Source organism: Herpailurus yagouaroundi, unplaced genomic scaffold, assembly GCF_014898765.1.
Source record: "Herpailurus yagouaroundi ecotype Mexico unplaced genomic scaffold, PumYag 195, whole genome shotgun sequence".
Taxonomy (NCBI): Eukaryota; Metazoa; Chordata; class Mammalia; order Carnivora; family Felidae; genus Herpailurus; species Herpailurus yagouaroundi.
The window spans coordinates 7180749-7206750 of record NW_024412426.1 but is presented as its reverse complement, the minus strand read 5'-3'; the positions used below and the strand labels follow the sequence as shown (position 1 = coordinate 7206750).

Genomic DNA, 26002 nt, shown 5'->3' with positions numbered 1-26002 from the left:
GTGCAGAGAGATTAATTAACATGCTCAAAGTTTCACAATAAGGGACTGGCAGCCACAACATCCTTTGACCCAGACTGGAGGGACCTCTTCCTTGGGCCTCATGCTTTAGAAGGCCCTGCTCTGGAGCCATCCCTGCCCCCCAGGGCACAGAATCCAGGGGGCCAAGGGGAGAGCCCACCCCCCACCTTGTACACCACGCTTGGGCACCTGGGACTGTGGAATCCCGGCCCAAATGGCCTCTTCTCTGGCTTCATCTTCCTGAGGGTGGACGGTGCCCCTGAGAAGGCCCAAACGGTGGCCAAGAGGTGGCTTGTTGCAAAAGGCACGGGCAGAGCTCAAACGTGCAGGCCCAGTGTTCACACGCTTTGGGGAAGGGCCCTGAGGAGGTGCAGCAGAGCAGGGCCTGGAAGAGAAGGGGCCACTTGCCCCACAGCTCCTCACCCAGTCAGAGGACTCTGTGGACTTCAAGTGTGCGAGATCCAAACCCGCCTCCCAGGTCTTCGTGAAGGTTCCTGTGTCAAGATGGGAGGAGAGAACATATTTTACTTAACAGTTTGTTAGCTGGAAGGATAACTTTAAAATAACTGAAGTATTTAGACATGTGGTCCATGCGTCCACGTGTCCTCCTGCCCTGGCCCCACAAACGTCGGGGGTAGGTCGGAGCGGACCCCAGGCAGCCTGGCTCAGGGCTGACATCCCAAGCCATAACTGGGAAGCCTCTGTGCTCTGAGCTGTGCACCTTCCAGAGGTCTGGACCCTCAGCTCCCCGAAAGGCTTGGCCCTGTCTGTCCAGTCCTGTCCTCCAGCTGCTCCTCCCGTGGGGGCTCCAATGTCGGCCATTACTGTATCCACAAAACTCGTAATACTCTCACTGGTGCCCGGAGGCTGAAGGCTTAGGGAGGCTGGTGCTGGTTGGTGTCCTGGTGCTACATATGCCTTGGGTTCAAATCCCAGCTCTGCCATTAATAAGCTGTGTGACCTTGGGCAAGTTATGTCACCCAATGGGAAAGTCTACACACTTGGTAACATTTCTCATCATCGTCATCCCCTCTTACCCTTTGCTCTGAGGCCCAAGGGATATGGCTCAGCTGCCCCCCTGGGAAGCTGCCCCAAACTGATCCCAAGCACTGAGGTGGCAAGGAGCCAAAGTAACGGGCCACAGAGACCCCTGATGGTTAAGTCCTGGGCCCTGGCATAGCTGAGCTGGAAGGGGTGTGGGATAGGTCCTCCTGCAGTGCTCCAAAGCAGGATTCTGTGGGTCTCTCAGGAGCCAGTGCAGTCCTGGAACACGGTGGGCCTACCTCCACCTTCAGAACTCTCTTTTTTCCTTTAATGTTCTTTACCTGTGAGCTGTGAAGGCCTATGGCCTTCCCCATTGCTAATAATGTGTGTGCACACACACACACACACACACACACATCCATAGACATGCAAATTGGTTTAGGTGAAGTACTTCTTAGTGGCTAAATATAGATCATTGTTTGACAAGAGTTTAATGTTCTTATTGAGAAATGAAGGTTTCCTTTTAACTCATTATGAAACCCTCCGCAAGTAAGATAGATGTTACTAGGGAAGGGGGTTGGGGGGAAAGCAGGAGGGGTTTCTGCAGAATAGGATGTTAAAGCTGACATTCCTTCCTTTGCCCTGTTTGGGCAAATGTGGCATCCGAATTCATAGAAATTGAACCTGTGTGGTCCTAACTGGGACCCAGACTCTCTGAAGGGCCTGGTCAAAGTGCTGGCTGCATACCCAGGTGGTTTTCTCTCTTTTCTGCACCGATACCCAGAAGTCAGGCTGCAGCAGCCTGTTTTCAGAAGAAAATAAGCACCCACACTCAGGATCTGAAGCTAATGGTGGTGGGCATCTACAGACAGACAGCATAGAGCTCTTAATTCAATTATTGGGATTCCAGGCCGGCCCCACCACTGGCTGGCTGAATGGAATTGGGCAAGTTAATTACCCAACCTATGCCTCAATCATCTCATCTATCAGATGGCTCTACTAATAGTATCTGTTTCATAGGGTAATTTTCAGATTAAGTGAATTAGTGTGCATTAATACATATAAACACTTAGAGGCAGAACGTTCAGAATGGCAACTCACAAGACCAAATAGTCATGTTGTTTACCATTATTTCATCCGAGGGGAGCAGGCCAGAGGCTTGAGAAATGGTGCCACCACATGACGTTTTTAATCACCCCCTCCAGTGATCTTGACGCTGCCCTGAGCGTAGGTGTGTGGTGAGGACATGAGCCCAGCCTGCAGGGGCTTTGCAGCCTTGCTAAGGGGTTCGGTTCTATTCTGAACAAATGGGGAGGTATTTAAGATTTTTAATTTTGCTGTAGGCAGGTCTTACAGTCTCATCTAGAACTTGGTGACCTGGGGGCCTGAGGTTGCCTGCCCAGGAAAGGATAATGTCCAGGTGAAGCGACAATGACCAGAAATAAACACAGGATTAAAGGTGTGGTTTTGGGAACCAGACAGACCCAGGTGAGTCCAGCTCGTGTCACTCACAAGCTCTGTGTTTTCAGGCAAGGTCCTTAACCTTCGAAACCTCAGTTTCCTCACCTGTGAAATGGGGCCCGCCTCATAAAGTAGTTGTGAACACCAAATCCGATGATGCAAGCCAAGTCCTCAGCACATAGTAAGTAAGTTTGTGCTCAGTGAGCCGTCGCACTTATTGTTAGGGCTTTTGTGGGAGAGTCTGAGAAGCGAAAGGTGGTCGTGAGGGTCAGGATTGTCCAGGAAGGAGAGAGGCATTCTGAATGGAGACAGGAGCACTGCAGGCATGAGAGAGAAGAGAGAGCATTTTCTGGGCCCACCATGCTTGGGTGGAATGCAAGGCATGGTATATATGCACGATGGAATACTACTCAGCCATAAAAAAGAATGAAATCTTACCATTTGCAGCAACGTGGATGGACCTTGAAGGTATTATGCCAAGGGAAACAAGTCAGATAAAGAAAGTAAAATACTGTCTGATTTCACTTCTATGTGGAATTCAAAAAACAAACGAACGAACAGACAAAACAAGACCCACAGATACCAAGAACAGATTTGTGGTTGCCAGAGGGGAGGACGAGTGGAGGGTGGGCAGCATGAGTGAAGGGGGCAAAGAGACACAGACTTCCAGTTAAGTCACGGGATGCAAGGGACAGCATGGTGACTAGAGTTGATAATCTTGTATTGCAAATTTGAAAGATGCTAAGAAGATGCTTAAAAGTTCTCATCACACACACACACAAAAAAACCCCACAGTTTTTGTAACTTTGTGTGGTGACAAGACTTCCTGTGGTGGTCACTTCCCAACATATACAAATGTCAAGTCGTCGTGTTATACACCTGACACTAATAGAACATTGTATTTCAATCATACCTCAGTAAAAAAGAAACAGGGAAACAAGAGAGGAAGGGTTGGGTCAGAAATAGGATACAAGAGTTTTGTCCGCAACTCACCTGAATTATACCACGTCTGAGTCTCTGCTTCTCAATCGCGAAATAAAATGCTTACTTCACCGATTTTTAGAACAGTGAAATACAATAATGTATGTGAAGCATCTGGGGGAAAAGAAAGAGGCTCCTCAACATGTTCACCAAACTTGCTTTCCATTAACGAAACAAATTCTGGGGAAAGGGAAGGGGAAGGGGGGGCGTGGCTGTAGATAGAAAACGGGGGCATGTGGGTCTTGAGAAAATGATGCCTCCACTCTAAGTTAGTCAGAAGGTTTTCTGGTTTTTTCTTCCAATTTATGAGACTTACTCTGACCTCCAGAGTGCCCGCACACCTCTGGGAGACCTGACACCTCCCCGTTGCTCAGTCTCTCAGGCTGGGGAACAGAGCCCTGGTTGTGGTAAGTTACCCCAAGTGTGACTGCCTCCCAGCGAGGTCTCTGGCTGGGTCCTCCCCACTCACACCTGCCCCGTAACTGCCACCCTGCGCCCTGCGGCGGCCCAGGAACTGGCAAGAGGAATCATTTGCTCACGTGGTTGAAAGTAGGTATTTGTGAATGAACGAATGAATGCATGGGTATCGCCTACTGGTGCCCTTTACTTATTCACACGTGTGTGTTTTGTCTCCTCATCCTAATTCATGCAAGGGACATTTGAAGACCTTCTAGCTAATGGGTGGGATCAAGAATGATGGCTCCTCTAGGGTTTTGAAAGCTGGAGACATAGTTCCATTTGAAGGCTGCTGGGCACGTGGTTGTGCCCAAGGGTGGAGGGACGGAGAAGATGAGTGTTCACGCACTGCTGGTCATAATAGAGCGCACGGAAGGGCGTTGGCATGATGATGGAACAGCCCAGCCGCCTGTTCTCAGAATTTTTCCAGGGAAGTCAGCAGCTCAGGATAAATACATTCGCAGGCACTGCTGGTTGTGAAATAAACAGCCATATTCTCACTCTCCTTCTTTATTTGTGGGACCTGCCTTCAGAAGCTGAAAATTCTAGATGCTTGCTTTCTGAGTTTCTCTTACAACTCGAGGAGGGCATTCTTGCCAACAACACATAAAGGAAAGTTCGCTGAAGACTTATGGAAATAATTTTTCAAGTATTTTTTTTTATTTTTATTTTTTTTAATTTTTTTTTTCAACGTTTATTTATTTTTGGGACAGAGAGAGACAGAGCATGAACGGGGGAGGGGCAGAGAGAGAGGGAGGCACAGAATCGGAAACAGGCTCCAGGCTCTGAGCCATCAGCCCAGAGCCCGACGCGGGGCTCGAACTCACAGACCGCGAGATCGTGACCTGGCTGAAGTCGGACGCTTAACCGACTGCGCCACCCAGGCGCCCCGTCAAGTATTTTTAAAATCAACATATTAAAATGTTAAATTTTAAAATAGTTAAAATTTACAGGGTACTTGGAGCTGCCCCAGCCACTTGGCCATCCTGATCAAGAGGGTCAAGGGGAGCTGACCGAAAGCTCTCAGGCATTGACCAACCCTAACCTGGTCTGCTTCTGGATTCCTTGTGATGTGACAAGTATAAGATAAGCCCCGATTGTCGACCTACTTTTAGCCAAGTGTTCTGTTCCTTGCAGTCAAGTGCATCTTGGCTGCTACAGTTTTTAGTAAAATTCACTTTTCACGTTGGTTATTTCCCACATTGAGATTTTTAGCTCTTTTTATAAGTAAGGATGTAGAAACTAAAATGATTTTGTTTCCATTCACTTGCTCCTCTCAGAAGAACAAAACTCTTAAATGGTTCAACTTCTTCCCCAGAAACCAGCAGATTCTCCTCTCTTCTATTCCAGGCCTCCAAAGTGATAAAAATCACACAAAAGCTTCTTAAGACAAACTCCCTTGTTATGTATATTCTGGGCAGTGCTACTTTCAGAAAGTAGAATTAACAAGGTAATGATCTCAAAGGCCAGAAGCAGGGATTAATCAATATTGCAGCTCCCAAGGAATTCTTGACTAAATGTTTTTTCTGCCCCTTTTCTCCAAGGAAACTCAACCTGGAGACTCGTGGTAGGAATTTGGAGTTATAACTCCATTTTGCTCATCTAATTGTTTGAATGAGTTTGCTCAAAATAGTAGCAATCATACTGACAGACCAGTCAGGGAAGTTATTTAGGTGATTATTATTTAAAAGAATATTTTGGCCGTACTTAAAATGGGTCATCACGCATGCCTGTCTGTGTTGTGGGAACTCAGAATCCTGGAATGTGTTTGGAGCTAAAAGAGTGGTTTTGAGTTTCCTGACCTGCATTCTTCAGGTGGGAAGATTAGTTACATAAAATGTATTTTTCAATGGTGTGCTTGTTCGAAACAAGAGCACAAGAAAGTTGGATATCTGCTTGTAAAAGGTGCCAGTATCGTGACAACAAAATAAATTTGAATAGGTAATAGAGTTACAGACCCAAGAGAAACCTTGGCCTCCAGTTCCATGCAAGTTGACACGCTGAGACCACTAGTTAGTGCTAAGACACAATGATTCCTTTCCCTACACCATCTACCTACCATCACATGTGCGTGTTTAACCTTTTTTAGTATGCAGTACTAAAATGTTATTAGAAGTTTTTTATTTTAATTTTTTTTCAACGTTTATTTATTTTTGGGACAGAGAGAGACAGAGCATGAACGGGGGAGGGGCAGAGAGAGAGGGAGACACAGAATAGGAAACAGGCTCCAGGCTCTGAGCCATCAGCACAGAGCCCGACGCGGGGCTCGAACTCACGGACCGCGAGATCGTGACCTGGCTGAAGTCGGAGGCTCAACCGACTGCGCCACCCAGGCGCCCCTAGAAGTTTTTTATTTTAGAGAGAGAGTGTGGGCGGGGGGGCAGAAGGAGGGAGGGAAAGGAAGGGAGGAGAGAGAGAGAGAGAGAGAGAGAGAGAGAGAGAGAGAGAGAATCCCAAGCAGGCTCCATGCTCAGCACAGAGCCCGATGCGGGGCTTGATCCCACCACCCTGGGATGGTGACCTGAGCCAAAATCAAGAGTCAGACACTCAACCGACTGAGCCACCCAGGCTCCCCTAAAATATTTTTTTATTACGTTAAATGCATCACTTAAATTGTGCATGACAGCAACACGTTTCAATTACTTTGAATCTAGTTCTTAGTTGGAACAGAAAAATATTTAGATTGCAAAGCTGTGACCCAAATTTAGCTTCTACAGACAGTAGTACTGGAATAGTTTTAAAGTTATAAGAGGAAGGAGGGTAGAATCCCATCTAAATATGCCCTCTTTACTTTTAGCAGAGAAGTCAATGAAGAGAAGCTGCATTTGTCCTTTTTCGGTGCTGCTTTATTTTTTGGTGGAGGGAATATTAATTTTTATTATCAAGATGATACTTGTATGTAGTAAAAACAAAAAAGGTTATTAATTAAACACACACACACTCGTGGAACACATGAGTAGTCTTCAGCCCCATTCTTCTCCTCATCGTCATCCAGAGGCACCTGTTGTTAGTCATTTCATTCCAGCATCTTTGTTCTGGTCTTTACCTCTGTATCGAAGAGAACCTGCTATATCTTAAATCACTGGTTTTATACTTTAGTTACTGACTTCCCGTATTCCTTAGGCTCTCTGGAGAAACAGAACTAATGGGTTGTGTATGGAGAGAGAATATAAGGGAGAAAGGGCAGGGGCAGAGAGACAGACATAGAAGGAATTGGCTCCTGTGACTGTAGGAGGTGGCAAGCACAAAATATATGGAGCAGGTTGGAGACCAAGGGAAGAGTTCACGTTGTAGCTCAAGTCCAAAGGCAGTCTGGAGGCAGAATATTCCCTTCCCTGTGGGACTTCAGTCTTTAAGACCTTCACCTGATTGGATGAGGCCCACCACACTATGAAAGCTATGAAAGGTAACCTGCTTTATTCAAAACCTACTCGTTTAAATGTTAATCTCATATCAAAAAATACCTTCATAGAAACATCTAGATCAATGTTTGATCAAATATCTGGGTACCATGGCCTGGCTAAGTTGACACATAAAATTAACCATCCCACGTCCTTATATGGGTAGATGTCGGTTTAGCGCTCTGATACCTCCCTTCCCTTTCCTCACTCTTTCAATTTAGTGATATCCCAGTATTCACATTATTGTAAGTATAAATATTGTTCATAGCTGAGCCAAGAAGTGTATTATGATTGTTTCTTACTCACACAATGCTTTGCTTTTCCTCATATTTCATTACTCACTCTTTGAACCTATTACTCAATCTTTCCTCACCTTCCAACAGTTTCTCAATGAAAAATTTCACGTTGTTAAAAACATACGTTATTTATTCCTCTCTCTTTCCCTTCCCTGTCACCTGGGGACATTCCCTCTGGAGTCTGTTCCCCTGCCCTGATCTGGACTGATGGCCCCTAAGGCGTACCAGGCGGCCGTCATCCTGGGACTGCCCTTCCAAGTCATCCTGGGGATTTTCCTCCACAGTCTTCCTGGTGGAGCCGCTGTTTCTGGATCCCACGGTTTCATCCTTCAGGGTTTATGCTTCCGGTGAAAGAATGCGTGAGAAGTTAGGGCCTCCCCAAACACATCCACATTCTAGCCTAACACTCGAGTCACGATTTGGCTGAGTGTAGACTTTTGCATGAAAATGGTTCTCATGATTTTTGAAAATTTTGTTGTATTTTCGTATGGTCTCCAATGTTTCTGTTCAGGAGAGTGATGACGTTTTTATTCCTCACCCTCTTCCCGCAGTGTCCTGATGTATCCCCCTGATACGCCTTGCTGGGGCGGCGACGGGTTTGAGGGGGTGTGCATATTTCTTGTGCGGGGCACTTAGCAGAGTTTCAACAGGAAACTCATAGAGGTAAGTTCTGAATTCTTTTTGTGTTCCCATTCCCTCCTGTTTTCTCTGTTTTTGTTAGATTCCAATTAACATTGGATTTCCTGGGTTGGTTCTCTAACTTCATCTGTTTCCTGTTTTTATCTACCTTTTCGTTTTACTGTTTAGGAGATTTCCTCCACTTGGCCTCCCAACTTCCTACTGAGTTTTATATGATGGCCGCTATCCATTTAATTTTCAAGAGCTTCATCTTGTTTCTCTGGTTCATTACTCTTTCAGAGCGTCCTGTGCCCATTTCATAGACGCTGTGTTACAGCAGCTGTCTGAGAGGGCTTTCATTTTAATTGTGGTTTTTTGGCTTGTGATGTTTTCTTCAGTGCCGTGCCTTGTTTCACCAGGATTCCTTTATGTTTTCTTCTTTTTGGGTTGATCTCGCTCATACTGCTGGCTTTCCTCGAGCGTCTGGCGGTGGCTGGCTGTTTGTTCACCTCTGGGCGGTGCACTAAAATGTGATGAATAGGGGCGCCTGGGTGGCTCAGTCAGTTGAGCATCCTACTTCAGCTCAGGTCATGATCTCACAGTCTGTGAGTTGGATCCCCGCATTGGGCTCTGTACTAACAGCTCAGAGCCTGGAGCCTGCTTCAGATTCTGTGTCTCCCTTTCTCTCTGCCCCTCCCCTGCTCGTGCTCTGTCTCTCTCTGTCTCAAAAATAAATAAAAACATTAAAAAAAAATTGTTTTAATGTGATGCATAGCTCAGTGGGCATGTGTGAGACTTTTGACTGGTCAGTTTCCTGGGCAGAGATCAGGTAGCAAACCCACTTTTCCTCTAGAGCAATCTCCCCACATGTCAGGACCTCTAGGTCTTTCCTCCAAAGCCATCCATTTTTCCAGAGGAGGGTCCTCCAGTCTTCTTTCTGGAGAAGGGAGTCCTGGATAAGCCTGACTAGATCCTTCCATTTCAATCCACAGACTTTAACTTCACTTTCGTTTTCGGTTTGTTGCCTCATCTTTGTGCTTGGTTGTGCCGGGAGTCCTCACATTCAGGAATTCTCTGGTTGGGTTTCTCCAGAGAATAAATGGTCTCCTGAGGGCATTAGTGAGGGGACTGGCAGTGACCCACACCCACCAGAGAGGCATGGGTACCCAGGGGGTCTGGCCGTTCCTTTCAGAATTCAATCAAGTTCGCTCTTTCATCCCTGTCGGGAAAGGCAGTCAGGCACATCTTCTTGCTTCCTGCGCGGTCACATACGAATGGGCCTTGGCCTGGCACGCCTCCTTCACCAGGAGATGGAGTCCTCGCGGCCTATGCCGGGCCTGTCACCTTGTGTGGGAAGGCATTTCCCCACTTCAGACTCAGCGTGTGTGCCTTTGTTCTCCTGAAGGGCGTGCCTCGGTGGCTCCTGGGCACACCCCCAACTTTCGGTATTTCAGACCCATGGGGAGGGCCCTGGTCCTTCCTCTGCAGCACAACACGGGGTGCAGTCCCGTCTCCCCCTCCTCTGCAGGGTGGATGCACTTGCCTTGGGGGACTTGCCACGGGAGACCCATGCATGGCAAGGGGCTGGATCTTGCGCACTTTCTTTCCTCTCCAGACCAGGAAATGAGGCACCACTGGAGCCTGGGGTGCATGTTGCCTGTTCTCAGTGACCTCATATCCTGTGTTGATCTTTTCCCTGGATGCCACTTATCTGCCTTTTAACTTTGGCTGCACAGCCTGGCCAGCGGGCAGACGGTGAGACAGATTTGGTGCCCTGAGCAGGGTTGCTGAAGATACGTCCTGAATGTGTCCCCCAGGACCCCATCCCAGAGTGACGCTGGCTCCCCTGGGGATGCTGAAGCTCTCGAGGAGGGTGAGGAACACGCTGGCCTGCCAGCAGGCAAACGTTGTCTAACAGTCTCCCCGTGAACTTGGCCGAGTTGATGGATTGGAGTAGAAGTAAAAGAAAGGAGCCCTAGGAGGGGCAGGAGAACCATGCCGGGGCTCCTGGCTCCCGTGCCACCTGCCCACTGCCCGGCCTTTCAGGGGCACAGACCACATCCCCGGGATGTCTGGGGCCCCCATTCAGGGAGCTGTGCCAGGCCTGGGTCACTTGTGGGCCTCAGGTAAGACCTGTTTTCTCTCAACACAAAAACCGATGGCGTTGCTGAAACGAAACTGTTCAAGTGAGGTCCTTCTCTGAAAATAAAATACAGAAAGTGAAGCACAGGTGTGGACAAAAGCCAGGGAGTCACATGCAGCCAGGTTAGTACGTCTGTTTGGTAAAGGAGCATTGAAACCCACGAGTCCTGGCTGTGACAGGCATTGACGTTTGGGCCACTTTCGACGTACAACATCACCGCCACCTGAGGGTGGATGTCCCCTCACAACACAGAGCTCCCGCCATGACCGCAGGACAGCCGCTCCCGCCGCCCGAGTCAGCCGAACCCCAGCGGAATAGTCAGTAAACACAGTACCACATGCCGCGTGAAAACCAGAAACCATTATTAATTCAAGTCTTGGTGCCGGCACCGCTCTGGTGCAACCTAACAACTCAGTGTGGCCCATAAAAAAGGCCTCAGGAGTCTGGAGCCCAACAGTGGACCCCCTTTGGTTCTCAGAACCAGACACCGAGTCACCTGGGTGGTGACGGTGCACGTGGGAGACCGGTGTGCAGTTACTGATCTGGCCAGTGTCTTCTCTTCAGTCCCTTGTGGGATAAGGGCCAAGACCGATTTGCATTACAGGCAACGGCCTATAGTGTATTTTCACTTTGCCCCCTCGCCATATGCCAGAGTGGGTAGGGCTAGGTCTGTAGCAAGCCCAGTGACTCCTAGGAGGGCTTGGCATCCACTTTACTGAGGACAGCCTCACTGCTGGCCTGGGAAACAAGTTGGCCAGGCCCCGCCTAAGGTCACGGATACCACGACACATGCAGGTTGGGCCGTCCACCCCGGGAAGGTCCAGGACCCGCTCAACAGCGGCAGTTCCGGGGAGCCACATGGGCCAGGAGTCAACAAAATATTCTGGACGAGATTAAACAAAAGTTCCTGTCCTAGACAATTCCTACCAACAAAAAGGAGACTCAACAACTGGCAGGCCCACGTGGCGACTAAAACACATACATCACATCTGGGTATTCTTTTGGTCCTTTTTTGTCAAGGTTACCCACGTGGCGGCTCCTTTGGATGGAACCTCTGACAACAGCGGGTCCCACAGGCCGTGCAACATGCGAGGCCCTGCCACTGGGCCAATGGAGCCCACCAGGCTTATGAAACTACAGGTTTCATTGACTCCTAGCCATGTGGATTAGGGCCTGTGATAACAAGAGACCGCTATCAAGGTGCATTGGTCCCTTGGGTTCTGAACGCATAAATTACTTGAGGGAGGTGCCAGACATACTCCACTCAAATGGCAACTTCCGTTCTGCCTTTGGGCCTTACTGAAAGGAGAGTGCCTGACTGCTAGAGCCTGACAGCTTGTGTGACCATAAGACCTCAGCTGCCCATCCTCATGTGGGTACCCGCTGATGCCACTAATAAAATAGGACAGGTTCAGCAAAGCTCTATCTTTAAATAAAAATAGTACAGCCAAGGTCAAGCCCACTTAGGCCCCAGTAGCTGCTTGGCCATAGGAGGCTAAACAGCTGTAGTGGCTGCTCCTGCCCCTCCCTTTATGAAGTGGGGCCACAGCTCAGAGATGTCCAGCTGCCAAGCTCAAAGCCGGCAGAGTCACTTGGGTCGCCATGCCATCTTCTCCAAGGATGACCACCTTTTAACTGAGGCTGGACAAGAATACTCTGCCCAGTGGGCCAAAGTGTATCCGATAAGGATGCTGAAGCCCTTCCACGAGCAACTCTCTGCTACTTATTTATAGACCCACAGGCTATTACAAACCGTCTAGCTCCCCCGGTGTAGGGACAGGGATGGTGACAACAGCTTGTGGACCGGAAAAAAAAAAAAAAAAAAAGTCAATTCACCACTCATATTAATGTCTATGACAAAGAACCATTAAAAAACAAACCCAAATGGAACTCACAAGCTGACCTAACATGCACTCAGCAAACCACCGTGGGCCCCTGTTGGGTCCACTACAGAATGGAACATCAAAGTCCACCTCGACACAAAAATGGACCGAATCTCAATGGCTCACCCCCCAAAACCGAAAGCCAAAGGTAACACAGTTGTCACTATTGTGTGAGTCCTGCCTTTTAATGCAGACCACGCAATATAATGAACACATCACATCAGGTGGCCTTCGGCTCGACACAAATGTGGCAAATCGACCACTTCGGGCCACTCGTCCCCAGATGTGGATGCCAGCAGTGGTCACCGTGTCGACACAGTGGGCCATAGAGACACAGAGATCACTATTGTGGCTTAAAAAAACACCATTGCCGTATGTTCAGATATTCAACAAAATTCCCATCTGATCAAGACACCACATTCACAGCCCAAAAAACAAAGTGATGGACATGTTCCTGTGACATAAGGTGGAGCTTTCATGCTCCCTATCACCCCCAGACAGATTGGGGGTGGGGAGGAAACACTGTAGTGGGTGGCTTAGGCAATAACTATACAAAGACCATAAAAAAAGAGAAAAAGCCAACTTACCAGAGGTACCTCCGCTTAAGAAAAGTCGTTGAACATTTAACAGGAGGCTCCACCCATGGCGGGCCATACTTGGAGTGGGTGGAAGGCCAGACCGATTAGGCTGCACCAACAGAATCCCAACCTCGGTGTACCCAACCATTTATTCTCTTTTCTCCCTTGTGACATACTTCCTAGGTGTGACTTGTCCTCGGGATCACAGCGGCAGCACAGTAGGACCCCCCAGGCCAAACGTGGAAGCAACACTACCTGCAGGTGCCTCACTCTTGAGGGACCCCAGGGAGATGGGGGAAGGGGCGAGAGAGGATCGGAGCCGTAGGGTTCCCCTGGCTGTGCTGGGACCTCCAACTCAAGTGGGTGATATTATTATGAGATACGTCAAGTTCATTCAGACTGTGACTTCCCTCTCCAGGTTGGACGATTGGGCCAAAAGATTTGGGTCAAGCCATGGGCAGTGGATCCCGAGGAAACAGGGGACAAGAGCGCCTCTGGCCCCAGGAGGTTTTTGGTGTGGAAGCGAGGTGGGAACTTTCATCCGTCTTCTCTTCACTCCGACAGGAGCCTCCGCTGTGCCTGGCACGACAACACACGACAGCACAGCCGTGGGGAGAGGAGGCGAACTCGAACAGTGCTGAATTTGTCATCCCAGAATAAAGTTCCTTTTGTCCCACATTCCCATTTTAATGTCCTGCCTGGTACACAACAACTTGGGCTTTCCTCTAGACCAACAAGAATCACTAGAGACGGACACCTGACTAGCCTCCAGTTATCTGCTGGCAGAATAGGGTAGCTGTTGTGTTATTGCCAACATCTCTTGCTGGGACACATCAACAATGCAGGGGAGGGGGAAGCCCCGTGCTCCGGTTGGATGGTTATCAGGCTCATCTTTTGACCTCTTCAGTTGGCTTAGGCCAGGCACTGGAGGTTTCTGGCCGAGGACCATCCTCCAGAGAGGCCTGATCATCGTCCTGGGTCTGGTTCTTCCAGTGACTCTGGTAAATGTCTCAAAATGACAGGAAGGCTCTGTGAACTGTAGCCATATGCATTGTTCAGGGGCTCCTGGACCCAGCTCCGCCTACCCATTTGTGGCAAACAGTCGTCCTACCGGATCTGGTGTGCTTTATCTGCTAGTTCAGTGGCTGAGCAGGGGAGGTGGGGTGGATTGTTGGGAAAGGCAGTCATCCACAGCTTCTCGCCTCCTGCACAGTCTCATAAAAATGGGCCTTGGCCCTGGCACACTTCCTTAACCAAGAGATAGAGTCCTCACAGCCTGTGCTGAGCTTATCGCCTTGTGTGGGAAGGCACTTCCCTCATTCAGACTCAACACGTGCGCCTTTGTTCTGCTGAAGGGCGTGTGTCAGTGGCGCGCAGGCACACCCCCAGCTTTCTGTATTTCAGACCCCACAGGGAGGGCTCTGGTCCTTCCTCGGCATCACAACACGGTGTGCGTGCAATCCCGTCTCCCCCTTTGGCTTCCGAGTGGACCTGCTGGCCACGGGAGACCCAGGCACTGCAAGAGGCTGGGTCTCGTGCAGTCTTTCCTCTCCGTATGGAAACGCTGTACTTCGTGAGCCTGAGAGCTGTTGTCTGTTCTCAGCAACCTCGTACCACAGCATTGGTCTCTTCCCTGGGTGCCACTTACCTGCCTTCTAACCTTGGCCACATAGCCTGGCCTCCCAGTGAAGGGAGGGACAATCCCCCTGCTTCCCACCTTTGCCTGTGGCAGTCACTATCTCCCATGCCTGAGCTTTTTCGTAGGGCACTGGCTGGTTCTCCAGCACTCGCCCCTGTAGATCACATCACTTTGGGTGTCACCATTCTTAGCTCTGCCATCTATCTACCTACCACTTTCATGTATTTTGATTCAAGGATATGGATATTTGGGTCCCCCCCCCCACCCCCAAGATTCAACCTGTCATTCCTATTGTGCCCTGAGCACCAAACACAGTATCTGGCACATCATGGGCGTTCACTCACACGTCTGTTCTGGGAATCACAAGAAATATTTTAGAACCTGCCACAATTTGGGGTTAGTCCTCTTCCGAGAATTCCATTAAGGTTCACGGTTGTGTAGGGATTAAAGGTATAGCAGGGTTGGCCATCAGGAAGCTACTAGAGGAATTTAGGCGTGATGATGGTGGTTACTTCCAGTCTGTTGGACCAGAGAGGATTCATGATCCTGAGGGCCATACGTTGCAACCTTTGAAATTCTTTTATTCTTCTAGATCGCTAGCTCCATTCTTCTCCAAGCTTGTATTTCTAGAAATAAATTAGAGCCTCCACACCTAGTCATTGGATGCTTGCTTTTTTATGGCCCACTTAATTGTGTGTGACTTTTCCATGTGTTATTTTGCGAGGATGATCAGAACTCAAGTCACCTGGGAGAAAAGAGTTTTCCCATGAATTACAGGGAAGAAACCCATCAATATAGAGCTCAAAGTTATCATTTGTCAGAGAGCTCTTCTCTGGCCCATCCCCACCCTTGCTGGTCCTTTTGTCAATAGATTCTCAAACCCCCGTGAGTGCTTCATTTCAGCACCTCCTGCAATCTGTTAGACATTGTTTTGGAAGTTCTTTTTTGATGACGCCTTCAGTAGACTTTAAGCTCCATGAGATCAGGGACCACGTCCGTTGCCTCTGCTACCTCTCCAGCCCTCTGCCCAGTGCTCAGGACACGAAGCTATGCCCAACGACTGGACAAACGAGTGACGAACGTCAGAGCCCACGCTGCTCAGACGTGTGCGTCTGTGAGCACGGCAAACAGGTCCTCCACACAGCTCGGCCTAGTCGGCTGTCCCGCCGGCAACCAGAAATCAGTGAACTTCACGGGGACTGGCTTTCTACACTTGGTTCCAAAGGTGAGGACGCAAACACCTGACACGGTATTAATTTATAAATCAGTTTATTTACAGATTTTCTCTTTTCTTAAAGTACATTTCAGTTAACAAATCTATTTACACAGGTATACATGGGAATCCATCCCAGTTATTTTACAGGTCATACTTACAAACCACACCCCAAGTGTCGTGTGCGAGCTGCACCGGATGTGACTATTGGCTGAAAATGGCCTGGTGACCAGGCTATTTACACATACACAGTAAACGGGTTTGTTTTTTCATGTCTGCACAGTACAGTACACACACGGAGGCCAGGCCTCCCAGAGAACGCTTTGCAACGTGTTTCCCGAGAAGGCTTTGCAAAGTCCGGAAGGAAAAGCTATTAAACATACAGGTTAATTAAAATGACAGTACCTCCTTTACATCAGTTTACATTGTTTTCTTCACATTTTTATAATACAAAGATATTTTATTGAATTGCTGCACAACCAGTTTAAGATGATTTGTAAACATGTAAGTTCCTACAATTTGCATTAAACATCATTGTAGTTTCTATCATTTGCTCTTTGAATTAATGTTTTTATTCACTAGTATTCTTAAGGTAGTAAAAGAAGATGTAAGTTTGAACTTCTTGCAGAAAAGTTATGAGTCTCTAACGCTGTGCGAGTACACATTTTATTCAAGTATTGCAAAAAGCTAAGGCCACTTTTTTTCAAGACAAGAAAGTGAACAAAATTGTTTTTATCAATAGGCCACAACACTCTTATGAGCAATGAAATCTCTTCTGAAAGATAATTTCTCAGAGACCTGTAGTCACAGAAGGAATTTTCTTTTCTTTTGGGTAAAAGAAAAACAAATTGCCTTCCTTATTAACTACTTTTGAGCTCTTCCCACTTTTCCCTAGAATAAAAATTCCTGTTTAGACCTGAAGAGGGAATCTATACCCTGTACTTATTTAACCCAGAGTCAAGTACCCTGGATAGCACAAATTATTTTGGACTCAGAAATAAATCTGAAGCCTCTATGTTGGTTTACTACTAAATTCTGATAGTGCTATTCTAAAAGATATTACTGCTGATGCAAAGATCTTTTTCTTAGAGGAATTACAAAGAAAGAGTGAAAGAGGATGGGAGCGTGGGGAGAAAGAACAAAGATTAGAAAGAGGGACTATTTAGATTCTTGAAGAGGCAGAGCTTGATTAAAAAGATCCCAATATGGAACGAGTGGCTGCATATCCACAGTCATCAATCCTAATGCTAACAAGAAACACCTTTTCCATTATATCCAATAGTGAAAATAATAAGAAATCTGCTAATTATAGATTCCTCTGTTTTCTGCTACCAAACTATGGACAACCATTTCTAAGCAGGGGCAAGACGGACCGACTGCTGCCTCCCCAGTGGAGCCCAGATTTCTGAGGACCGCACAGCCCCAGCAGCGCCCTCACCACGGAACTCTACGGGCTCCGCACTCTGATCTACTCTTTTCCTTTTCTGGAATCATAATGTCATAAAGAGTAAAGATTAACTTTCTTATTAAAAATTGATTTAGATCCAAATAATGAGAATGTAGAAAAACAACCTATATTCCTATTATATTATTTTTATATTCACTTATAAAAAATTTATAGCAGCTGTAAAGTTTCAGTATCATAAGGACAATGTAATCCTACAAACAGCCAAAGGGTGTAGACAAGATGTTTTTCTGTCTTCCAAGTAACACAGACTAAAAACAAAGGCCTTTGCTTTTCCTTGGCCGCGTGAGAACAATATCTCCACACTACTGGTTAATAACCCCAAGAAACCCTAGCTTCTCTTAGTCAATCTGCTCGTTATGGCTACAAGACTAGAGCTCAACATCAAAAGCCCAGAAGAAATGCTGGCGATGCATCAAACTGCGCATTTCCCGAGACCCAGTCACCACATTTCAGTGCTTTCCTTATTTGTCAAGAGCTATCAGACCAGTCATTGTGCAAAATGCAAATATTCCAATGATCATTTCAGTAAGTGTCTCATGATGACAAGATGAAACCAAGGAGGAATGGAAGTGTGCATAGTGAAACACTTGAGACGCAAAGGCAAGTTGACAGGGAAGATGCAGAAATGAACGAACGTGCACACTTAAAGATTATACCATCTTTGGGGTTTTTCTAACATATTGTGAAGCTCTAACATTCCAGGATATTTGTAAATAGGAATCCAGTGGATGTCTTATATCATGCTTCTAGTCAGGACCTTCCAATATTAAGGCATTTACATTCACGCCTAAGATTATCCACATTCTTCTAGATTACTTGAAGAAGGATGGGACCGATTAAGAGAAACCAGTCGAGAAGGCAGTGTATTGAGGTCCCGGAGAGCATCATGTGTGCTCTAACGTAGCAGCTGGAGTCTATGTATTTCTTTTCAGGTACAGGTAAGAGTTGTGAGAAGCAATGCTGCAGGAGAGGCAGAACTGAATTGTGCAGTGTCTTTAAATCACCTTATTCCATTCCTGCTACTGCAGGTGATCTCGGAAAAGCTCATCTTCTTTTCACCGAATCAAACTGCCTTCTTCGATATGTGTACGGGTCTGTTTAAACCGTAGATTTCCTGTGCAAAGACTATGAACCACAGAAGCTTCAAGACGGAAGCTTAACTATTACAAGAAGAATCTTTCACTTCTGAATAGGGACACACGTTTCCAACTTAATAATTTATCTGAAAATAAATTAAAAAAAAAATGTTCCATAGCGCAACACAAGCACACGAACAACAGACAATATCTTTTTGTCTTTGGTGCACACACTCATTTCCTAAATCATTCAAGTAACAGCGTCTCTGACTTCTTGGGGGAGAGATGGGGGGTGGGGGGGGGAGTTGAACGTTTGAAGGCCAAAATGAATCATTTCCACTTTTGCCATGCCTGGATGCCTGAGATGGTCCTGAGGATCTGGGATTCTGGGAGCAGCTGGCAGAGGTTTAGAAGGAGTAAGCAAAGTGCAGGGACAGAAGAAGGGGTAGAGGAGCCGGCCCCGCATCCGTCCTTTGAGCCCGGTCTTCAGTGGGGGCATTCCTCGTTTTCATGCCCACACAGAGAAAACTAAAAATAATGCAAAGGTTTAAAATTCTGTAGATGGTGCTCAGAAAGCAAGGCTACCACTGATTTGTTAACTCGACAGGTCCACTCGGTGCTGCTCAACTGCAAGAATGGAAGAAAACGGTCTTCAAAAAGAAGCGAAAGGAATTCCAAAGTGTGAAATAGGCACACATGATTAAACTTGCCTATTTAGAAGTGGTTAAGGGTTTAATACTGTTGAGAGACTATCGTGTCCATTTATGACTTTCATGGTATAGACCAGGATTACGTCTCCAAAATGGTAGGACGCACGTTAGCTATACGCCTCACCCCGCCTGACTTCAGATTCAACGAAGAGACAGCCTCGTCTAAGCTAAGAGGTGAGTCTGGTGTTTTCAGCCCACATCTGGGACCTGGTAGGGGCGCTAACAAGAGGTGTAGGATTATACCGCGTGTCAACATCAGGAGTGCGGCCCTGCCCACCGAAAATAACCAATGGATCCAGTGGACGGTCTCTAAAGGCAAAGGCTGTCATACCAGATATACCGCATGGTCCCATGAACTCCAAACCAGTAGTCTTTAAGGAAAGGTACCAAGTCCAGGAGCACTCTTGCTATGATGGAGATGGGGTGTGTATCAGGAGGCAGAAAGGCCCAGGACTCATATTACACTCAGTGTTCGATTTATTTGCAAGATGTCACACAAGTAGCATTCTCCCCTGTTTTTCACTGATCTGATTCAGAACATCGATAGTATCTCTGATCAAGGTCTCGAAGATCCCCTCGGCAAGCTGCATCTTCACACACAGCTCATCCTCGTCATAGTTCACCCACTGCGCCTCCTCTTCGTGCAGCTCCTGCACCTGGAATTTAGGGAACAAGGCGAGAAAATTACTGTCGCACAAAAGCTACAAAACTAATCATATTAATGCAATGCCTGATAGTAGGCATTATTATATATCACTGTGTATTACATGCCCGTCCATGAGAACACAGACCAAGGAAATAAGTCAGACAAAAGGTAGTTTATGTGATGGTATCAAGATCCCTTTTCAAGTTGCAAGAGATTTGAAAAAAACTCAACTGCCAAATAAAAGTGGCTTCAAAACTGTCAGAGTAGAATTTGACGATATTCCAGTATTTTACTAAGATATTTTAGATATTAAGGATTTATATTAGATATTAAGGTATTATAGATATTAAGGATTACAAGTGTGTTGTCTATGACAACATAAGCAAATGTGTATAAGGATTTAAGGGGGAGAGAAGAATGTAAACTCTTAGATGTATGGATTTACAATTATAAAATGTATATATCCAAAGAAAATACTGAATGCGATTTTAGAATATTATAAATAAATGAAGTTTAATATTCATTGCAGTATTTTTATTTTATTTTTTATGTTTATTTATTTTTTGAGAGACAGAGCTTTGAGCTGTCAGTACAGAGCCTAATGCGGGGCTCAAACTCACAAACTGTGAGATCATGATCTGAGCCAAAGTCAGATGCTGAACCGACTGAGCCACCCAGGCGCCCCTTCATTACAGTATTTTTAAAATGTATTATTGCTTAAGTTTATTTTAAAAATCAGTCATGTAATACTTGCACTTTTTTTTTTAACTGAAGTATAGTTGACACCCAATGTTAATTAGTTTGACACGGTGATTCAACAATTCCATACAGTATGCCATACTCACCATGGTAAGTGTACTTACCATCTGTCATCATACAATGTTATTACAGTATTAGTTGTGTTTTAAGGTTTGGGGATTCCCAAGGTAAACTAAAACCAATCAAGTTAGAACTAACTGTCCAAGATTTTTTTGCTTGTTTACAATTTTTAAAGACTACTCTTAAAAACAAACAAACATATGAGACTTAACAGTATGTAATGATACTGTATGTGGGTTGGAGGTCAGGCAGAGAAAGTGGGATTGTAAACCCCAATCTAGTGAGAAATTCAGTGACCGGAGTGTCTAACCAGAAATCTAACTTGGTGAAAAAGCCATACAACCACAAATACCTGACTTGCCCTGATCAGAGTTTCATCTCGAAAGACGCAGAGGAAGTGAAGGTGGGCACTTGGTACTCTGGTTCCTGTTAAGAGGAAATGAGAAGACTCCACTGCCCTGGAGTTTGAGAGCACAAGAAGAAAGAACAGCCTTGCCTGACAGGTGCCCTTGGCCAGGGCTGACAGATCTATGACACAGTGGCTGCCACATTCTTTCTCTTTGAGGAGAGTTTTTTGAAGGGTTTACAAAACATCCATTTCCTCTGTTCCCTAATTTATGATCCGTGAACACATATGCCACCAGAAAGGGCTCCAAGGTCAAATAAGTTTTAGAAAGCTCCCTCTGGGAGTTTCACAATGTAAATTAGCCTATTGAAAAGAAGTCCACCAGTAAAGAAACTTCTTAAAATTTTTTTTAACATTTATTATTGAGAGAGAGAGAGACAGAGTATGAGCATGGGAAGGGCAGAGAGAGAGGGAGACACAGAATTTGAAGCAGGCTCCAGCCTCTGAGCTGTCAGCACAGAGCCCGATGCGGGGCTCGAACTCACAAACCACGAGATCATGACCTCAGCCAAAGTCGGACGCTTAACCGACTGAGCCACCCAGGCACCCCGAGAAACATTTAATCCAGGGTTTCCCATATTTATTTGATCAAAGAATCATTTTGTATGGATGCATAAGAAACACAATTAACCTCCCAAGGAACTGGTGTTCCTCTCATGAAGGATGCTGTACGCAACAGCCTAATGCGACACTTCTCGAACTGGTGTTGAGGGAGAACCATGTTCTGGGAAAGCTAAGAGGTGTGTCCCCACATAAGATTTCATATTGCTCATGAATTTTGTCCAAACAAAGTTGCACAGCTTTCCTTTTTGTAAGTTTTCTCAACCTTTAAGGTTAAATCTTTTCTCCTCCCCAGTAACAAAATTTAGGAAGCACTGTCCTAATGCAACCAATTGTGGCCTTAGAGTAGAATATATGCTTGGGACTTCATCTGTTATCTCAGTCCACAGACGATGAGCCGCCACAGTGCCCTCATCAGATTTAGCAAAAGCTTTGCTCCTCCTTAAGAGCAGGAACCATCTCCCTTTTGGCTGGTGAGGACTAATATCATGTTTTCCATTTTGCTTTAGCCATCAAAAAGCACAAAGCCCAACTCAGAACTTCAACTATGGCAACTGAGGGATCTCGTAGCCTGCAGATCTGCCTCTGTGTTTTTTTCTTCTGGCTTTTGGAGCCTATTCTATTTTCTTACACATTTTCCTCTGTTCCGGAAGATGTGTTATGCATGTATGGTAAATTAATATGTATTATATAAATTAAATTACATTAGGGGCGCCTGGGTGGCTCAGTCGGTTAAGCGTCCGACTTCAGCTCAGGTCACGATCTCGCGGTCCGTGAGTTTGAGCCCCGCGTCGGGCTCTGGGCCGATGGCTCAGAGCCTGGAGCCTGCTTCCGATTCTGTGTCTCCCTCTCTCTCTGCCCCTCCCCCGTTCATGCTCTGTCTCTCTCTGTCTCAAAAATAAATAAACATTAAAAAAAATTTAAAAAAAATTAAATTACATTAAAAAGTCAGTCTAATAATTTTAATTTCTCAGTGACAAGGATGGTGCGAATAGAATGTGCTAAACATCTGGCACATGGATTTTTTACTGAGTGCTAAAAGGCTGTCTTTGGCTCTGTCCAGTTCATCGTTTGCAGCAATGACCCGGATGAATTTTAGAGGTAACAAGAAGTTGAGAACAGAACTACGTTGGAAAAACGAACTCAAAAATGTATGGGTAGCTTGGAATGAAGAGCCAAATTTAACAAGATGATTCAATAAAAGAATAAGGTTCTATATTTGGGTCCCCAAAATAACTACAGAGGGACAGGTTGAAACTTTGGTCTTGGGGGTTTCCTAAGTTTTTGTGAGTCTTGTGAGAATGATGTAGCTAAAAATAAAACAAATGTAATTATAAACTGCATTGGTCCAAGTGTAATATCTAAAAAAACGAAGGCTTGCATGTCTGTACTAATTAAATACACGAAATATTATATGGTCAGTTCTGTGCACAGTATTTAAAGAGGGACACTGAAAAAAGAGGTAAAGTGAAAAGATGTTGAGGGGACTTAAAAACACTATCAGACAAGAGGAGAGAATACCGTTTAAAAGGGAGAGAAAGACTCAGGTGCAACACGACAGCTGCCTCAAAGGCATGCAGGAAGAATTCAAATTGTTAGATAAAACCCCAAAGCTGGAGAAGTAAATTATAATTAATTATATGAAAGAAAACCCTTTTAGGCTTACTATGAGAAAGAACTTATCAACAATAGGTAGACCCTCAGGAGCTATCTCGTACCTTAACAAAGACCTTAACTTGTAAAGGAGATTCAATCATAAGCTAGGTGGTTTCACTATAGGATTTGTCCTTAGTGCAATTGTACCTACAGTAGAGGCAATTTCCAAGGCTACTATGTGTAAAGGATATGCAAGAGTTGGTCTAATTTCTTGTCGTTCATCCCATATCACATACACTTTGAGAATGCATTGCTAAAAATAGCTCATCATATTCTTAGCTAACCTAAGAGAAAACTTAATGTCCTTCTGGAGTGGTAAAGAGACAGAGTGAATGAGACCTGGAGCTGAAAGAAATATTTCTGTTCTTATTTCTGGCTAATGGAGGCCCTTCTGTTTAAAAAAAAAACAAACAAACTTTCTTTGTATTTTACTCACCTCAAATAATGCCTACTAACATAGGGAGAGTTAGACTGATTAGGGACCTTCCTAGTCTGAGCGATGACAGCTAAATTACACATTTCCTTTTGGAAAGCAACTTTTGGAGGAAGCTACTGTTCATTCTGGAATATTTACTATAACAGATCATCCTGTCACAAGTGCTCACGTTCAGCGGGAGGGCACCCGTCCACAGTGTGGATGCCACCGCGCCGACTCAGGGACATGTTCCTGCCGTGCTCTCTCCTCTGCGCCATCACAATCTCTCCTTTTTCCTGTCAGCATATTTCTTTCAAGCTACAAGAATGCTCTCTTGTCACCATGTCCCCCTCCATCTTTCGCTTCACAAAAAAACTCCTTTGACATGTCCATTTTTGCTCTCACTAATCTCTTGCTCTCTCTTGAAACCTACTGCAAATCAAACGTTTACCTCATGCACGCCACCCAAAGTCTTTGTATTAATGTTAAGATCAGTAAAGACTGCCACGTTGCTAAATCCCATGGCAAATCCTTAGTTCTCATTTAACTTGACCAATTAGCTGTATCCCATGCAGTTGATTCTTGCCTCTTCCTTAAAACACTCTTACCTGGCTTCCAGGACCCCACCCTCTCCTGGCTTGCTTCTACTTCACTGGCTGCTCCTTTTTAGTTTCATTTGTTTGTTCCTCCTCATCTTCTGAATACATAAAACATTAGAGTGTGTCAGGAATTAAGTCCTTGGACCTCCTCCCTTTGCGTCTACACTCTGTTGGTCTCAGGGCTCTGAATGCCATCTATGTGTCCACCACTCCCAAAGTCCTACTTCCAGCCTAGGACTCGTGCCTGAGATCTAGACTCGTATGTCCACTTGCCTCTTCAGTATCTCCATTTGGATGTTTATCAGACACCTCCAATTTAACAGGTTCAGAACAGAACTCTTGATATTACTTCCCAACCTGCTCCTCTCAGTCTTCCTCAAGTCGGCAAAGGGAAGTTCCATCCTTCGAGTTGTTCAGGCCAACCCGATGGAGTTATTCTTAATACTTTTCCCTCTCTCATATGGCACAATTTATCAGCAATTCCATTCTGCTTTGCAAATCTGTCTAGAATCTGACCACTTCTTACCACCTCAACACCACCACACTGGTGCTAGCCACTATTATTGCTTGTCTGGATTATGATAATATCCTGCTGGTCTCCTTGCTCCGGCCTTTACTACCATTCCCTCAGTCTATTCTCAACACAGCAGTCACAGTGATCCTGTTAAATTAAGTCAGATCACATCACTCTTCTGCTCAAACCTTAAATGTCTGCTGATCTTATTCAGCGTAAAACCTAGTTTTTACAAGGGCCTATTAGACCCGGTATGATTTGGCCCTCTGTGCATGTGTACACACACACACACACACACACACACACACACACACACACACACACACCGGTACTTCTGGGACATCATCTCCTACTACTTTTTCTGACTCCCCAGTGATTTTTCCCTAATAATCAAGGCCCAATGTATCTTTTCCAGAATTTTCTTCCCCTGGATGAATGTTTGGCTCACTTCATGTCCCTCAGTCCTTTAAACAAATATCATCTTCTCAGTAAAATCTTTCCCAGCCATCCTATCTAGAACTGCAACCCCCAATATTCCCTTATTGCCTCCATAGCTTTATATTTCTTATGTATCTGTCTCCCTTACTAGAATGAAAGCTCCTTGCATTTTGTCTGGTTTGTTCACTAATGTATTCCCAGGGCCTAGAATACTACTTAGCACATAGCAGGTCCATAAGAAATGATTGATTGATTGCTTGATTGATTGACTGATTGGGTTAATTTGAACTGGCCACAGATGCTCCTGGGAGCTCAGTGGATCTAATGCTGTAACAGGGAAATATGTGAATAGTTTTCTCTAGTTCTTCCTTATCGTTGTAAAGCATGGTATTTATGTATACATACATCAGAGTCCCTTCTCCAATTAAACTTTTCACATGATTTAATTCTGTGTTAATCTTTTCTTTCATCACACTGGACTGTGTGGTGATGAAGCAGTGTGATGAAAGAAAATACTGGAACTGGTCAAAAAGTATATTGAAAAACTTGGCGATACGGCTGACATATTATATGATCTTATAGGAAGATGGAGTCACAACATTCTGGGATTAAATCTAGCCGGTAGTGTTAGGATCTTTAGGCAGAGGTGACAGCATCTGCTTGTTCTGAGTCCAAGTGCTTTCATCTACCAGGCATAGGTAACAGATTAAAACTACTATAGCTGAGAGGCATGTACACTTTTATTCTTATTTTTTTTCAAGTCTACTTATTTGAGACAGAGCGCGTGTGCATGGGAGGGGCAGAGAGAGGGGGAGAGAGAGAATTCGGAGCAGGCTCTGCACTGTCCTGATGCGGGGCTCGAACTCACGAACCGTGAGATCATGACCTGAGCTGAAACCAAAAGTCGGACGTTTAACTGACTGAGCCACCCAAGTGCCCCAGCATGTGTATTTTTAATAAAAAGATGAAATTTTTACTTTCACAATGCAAGAAAACAAAACTTTTCATAATGTATCTCATAGC

The 26002-nt window shown here is 45.6% G+C and overlaps 1 protein-coding gene across 4 annotated transcripts in view; it reads right to left on the bottom strand.

Annotated features, from left to right (window-relative positions):
* Positions 1 to 15710: 15710 nt before the first annotated feature.
* CEP350 (centrosomal protein 350) overlaps positions 15711 to 26002 on the bottom strand; it is a 155709-nt gene continuing 145417 nt past the window's right edge. For 3 of the 4 annotated variants that reach the window (XM_040446480.1, XM_040446483.1, XM_040446481.1), the window contains one exon: positions 15711 to 19581. In XM_040446480.1, the coding sequence (XP_040302414.1) occupies positions 19417 to 19581 (165 nt within the window). In that variant the 3' untranslated portion in view covers positions 15711 to 19416. Of the gene's footprint in view, positions 19582 to 24036; positions 24126 to 26002 lie in introns of all 4 variants that reach the window. The other variant, XM_040446482.1, reaches the window with a different exon arrangement.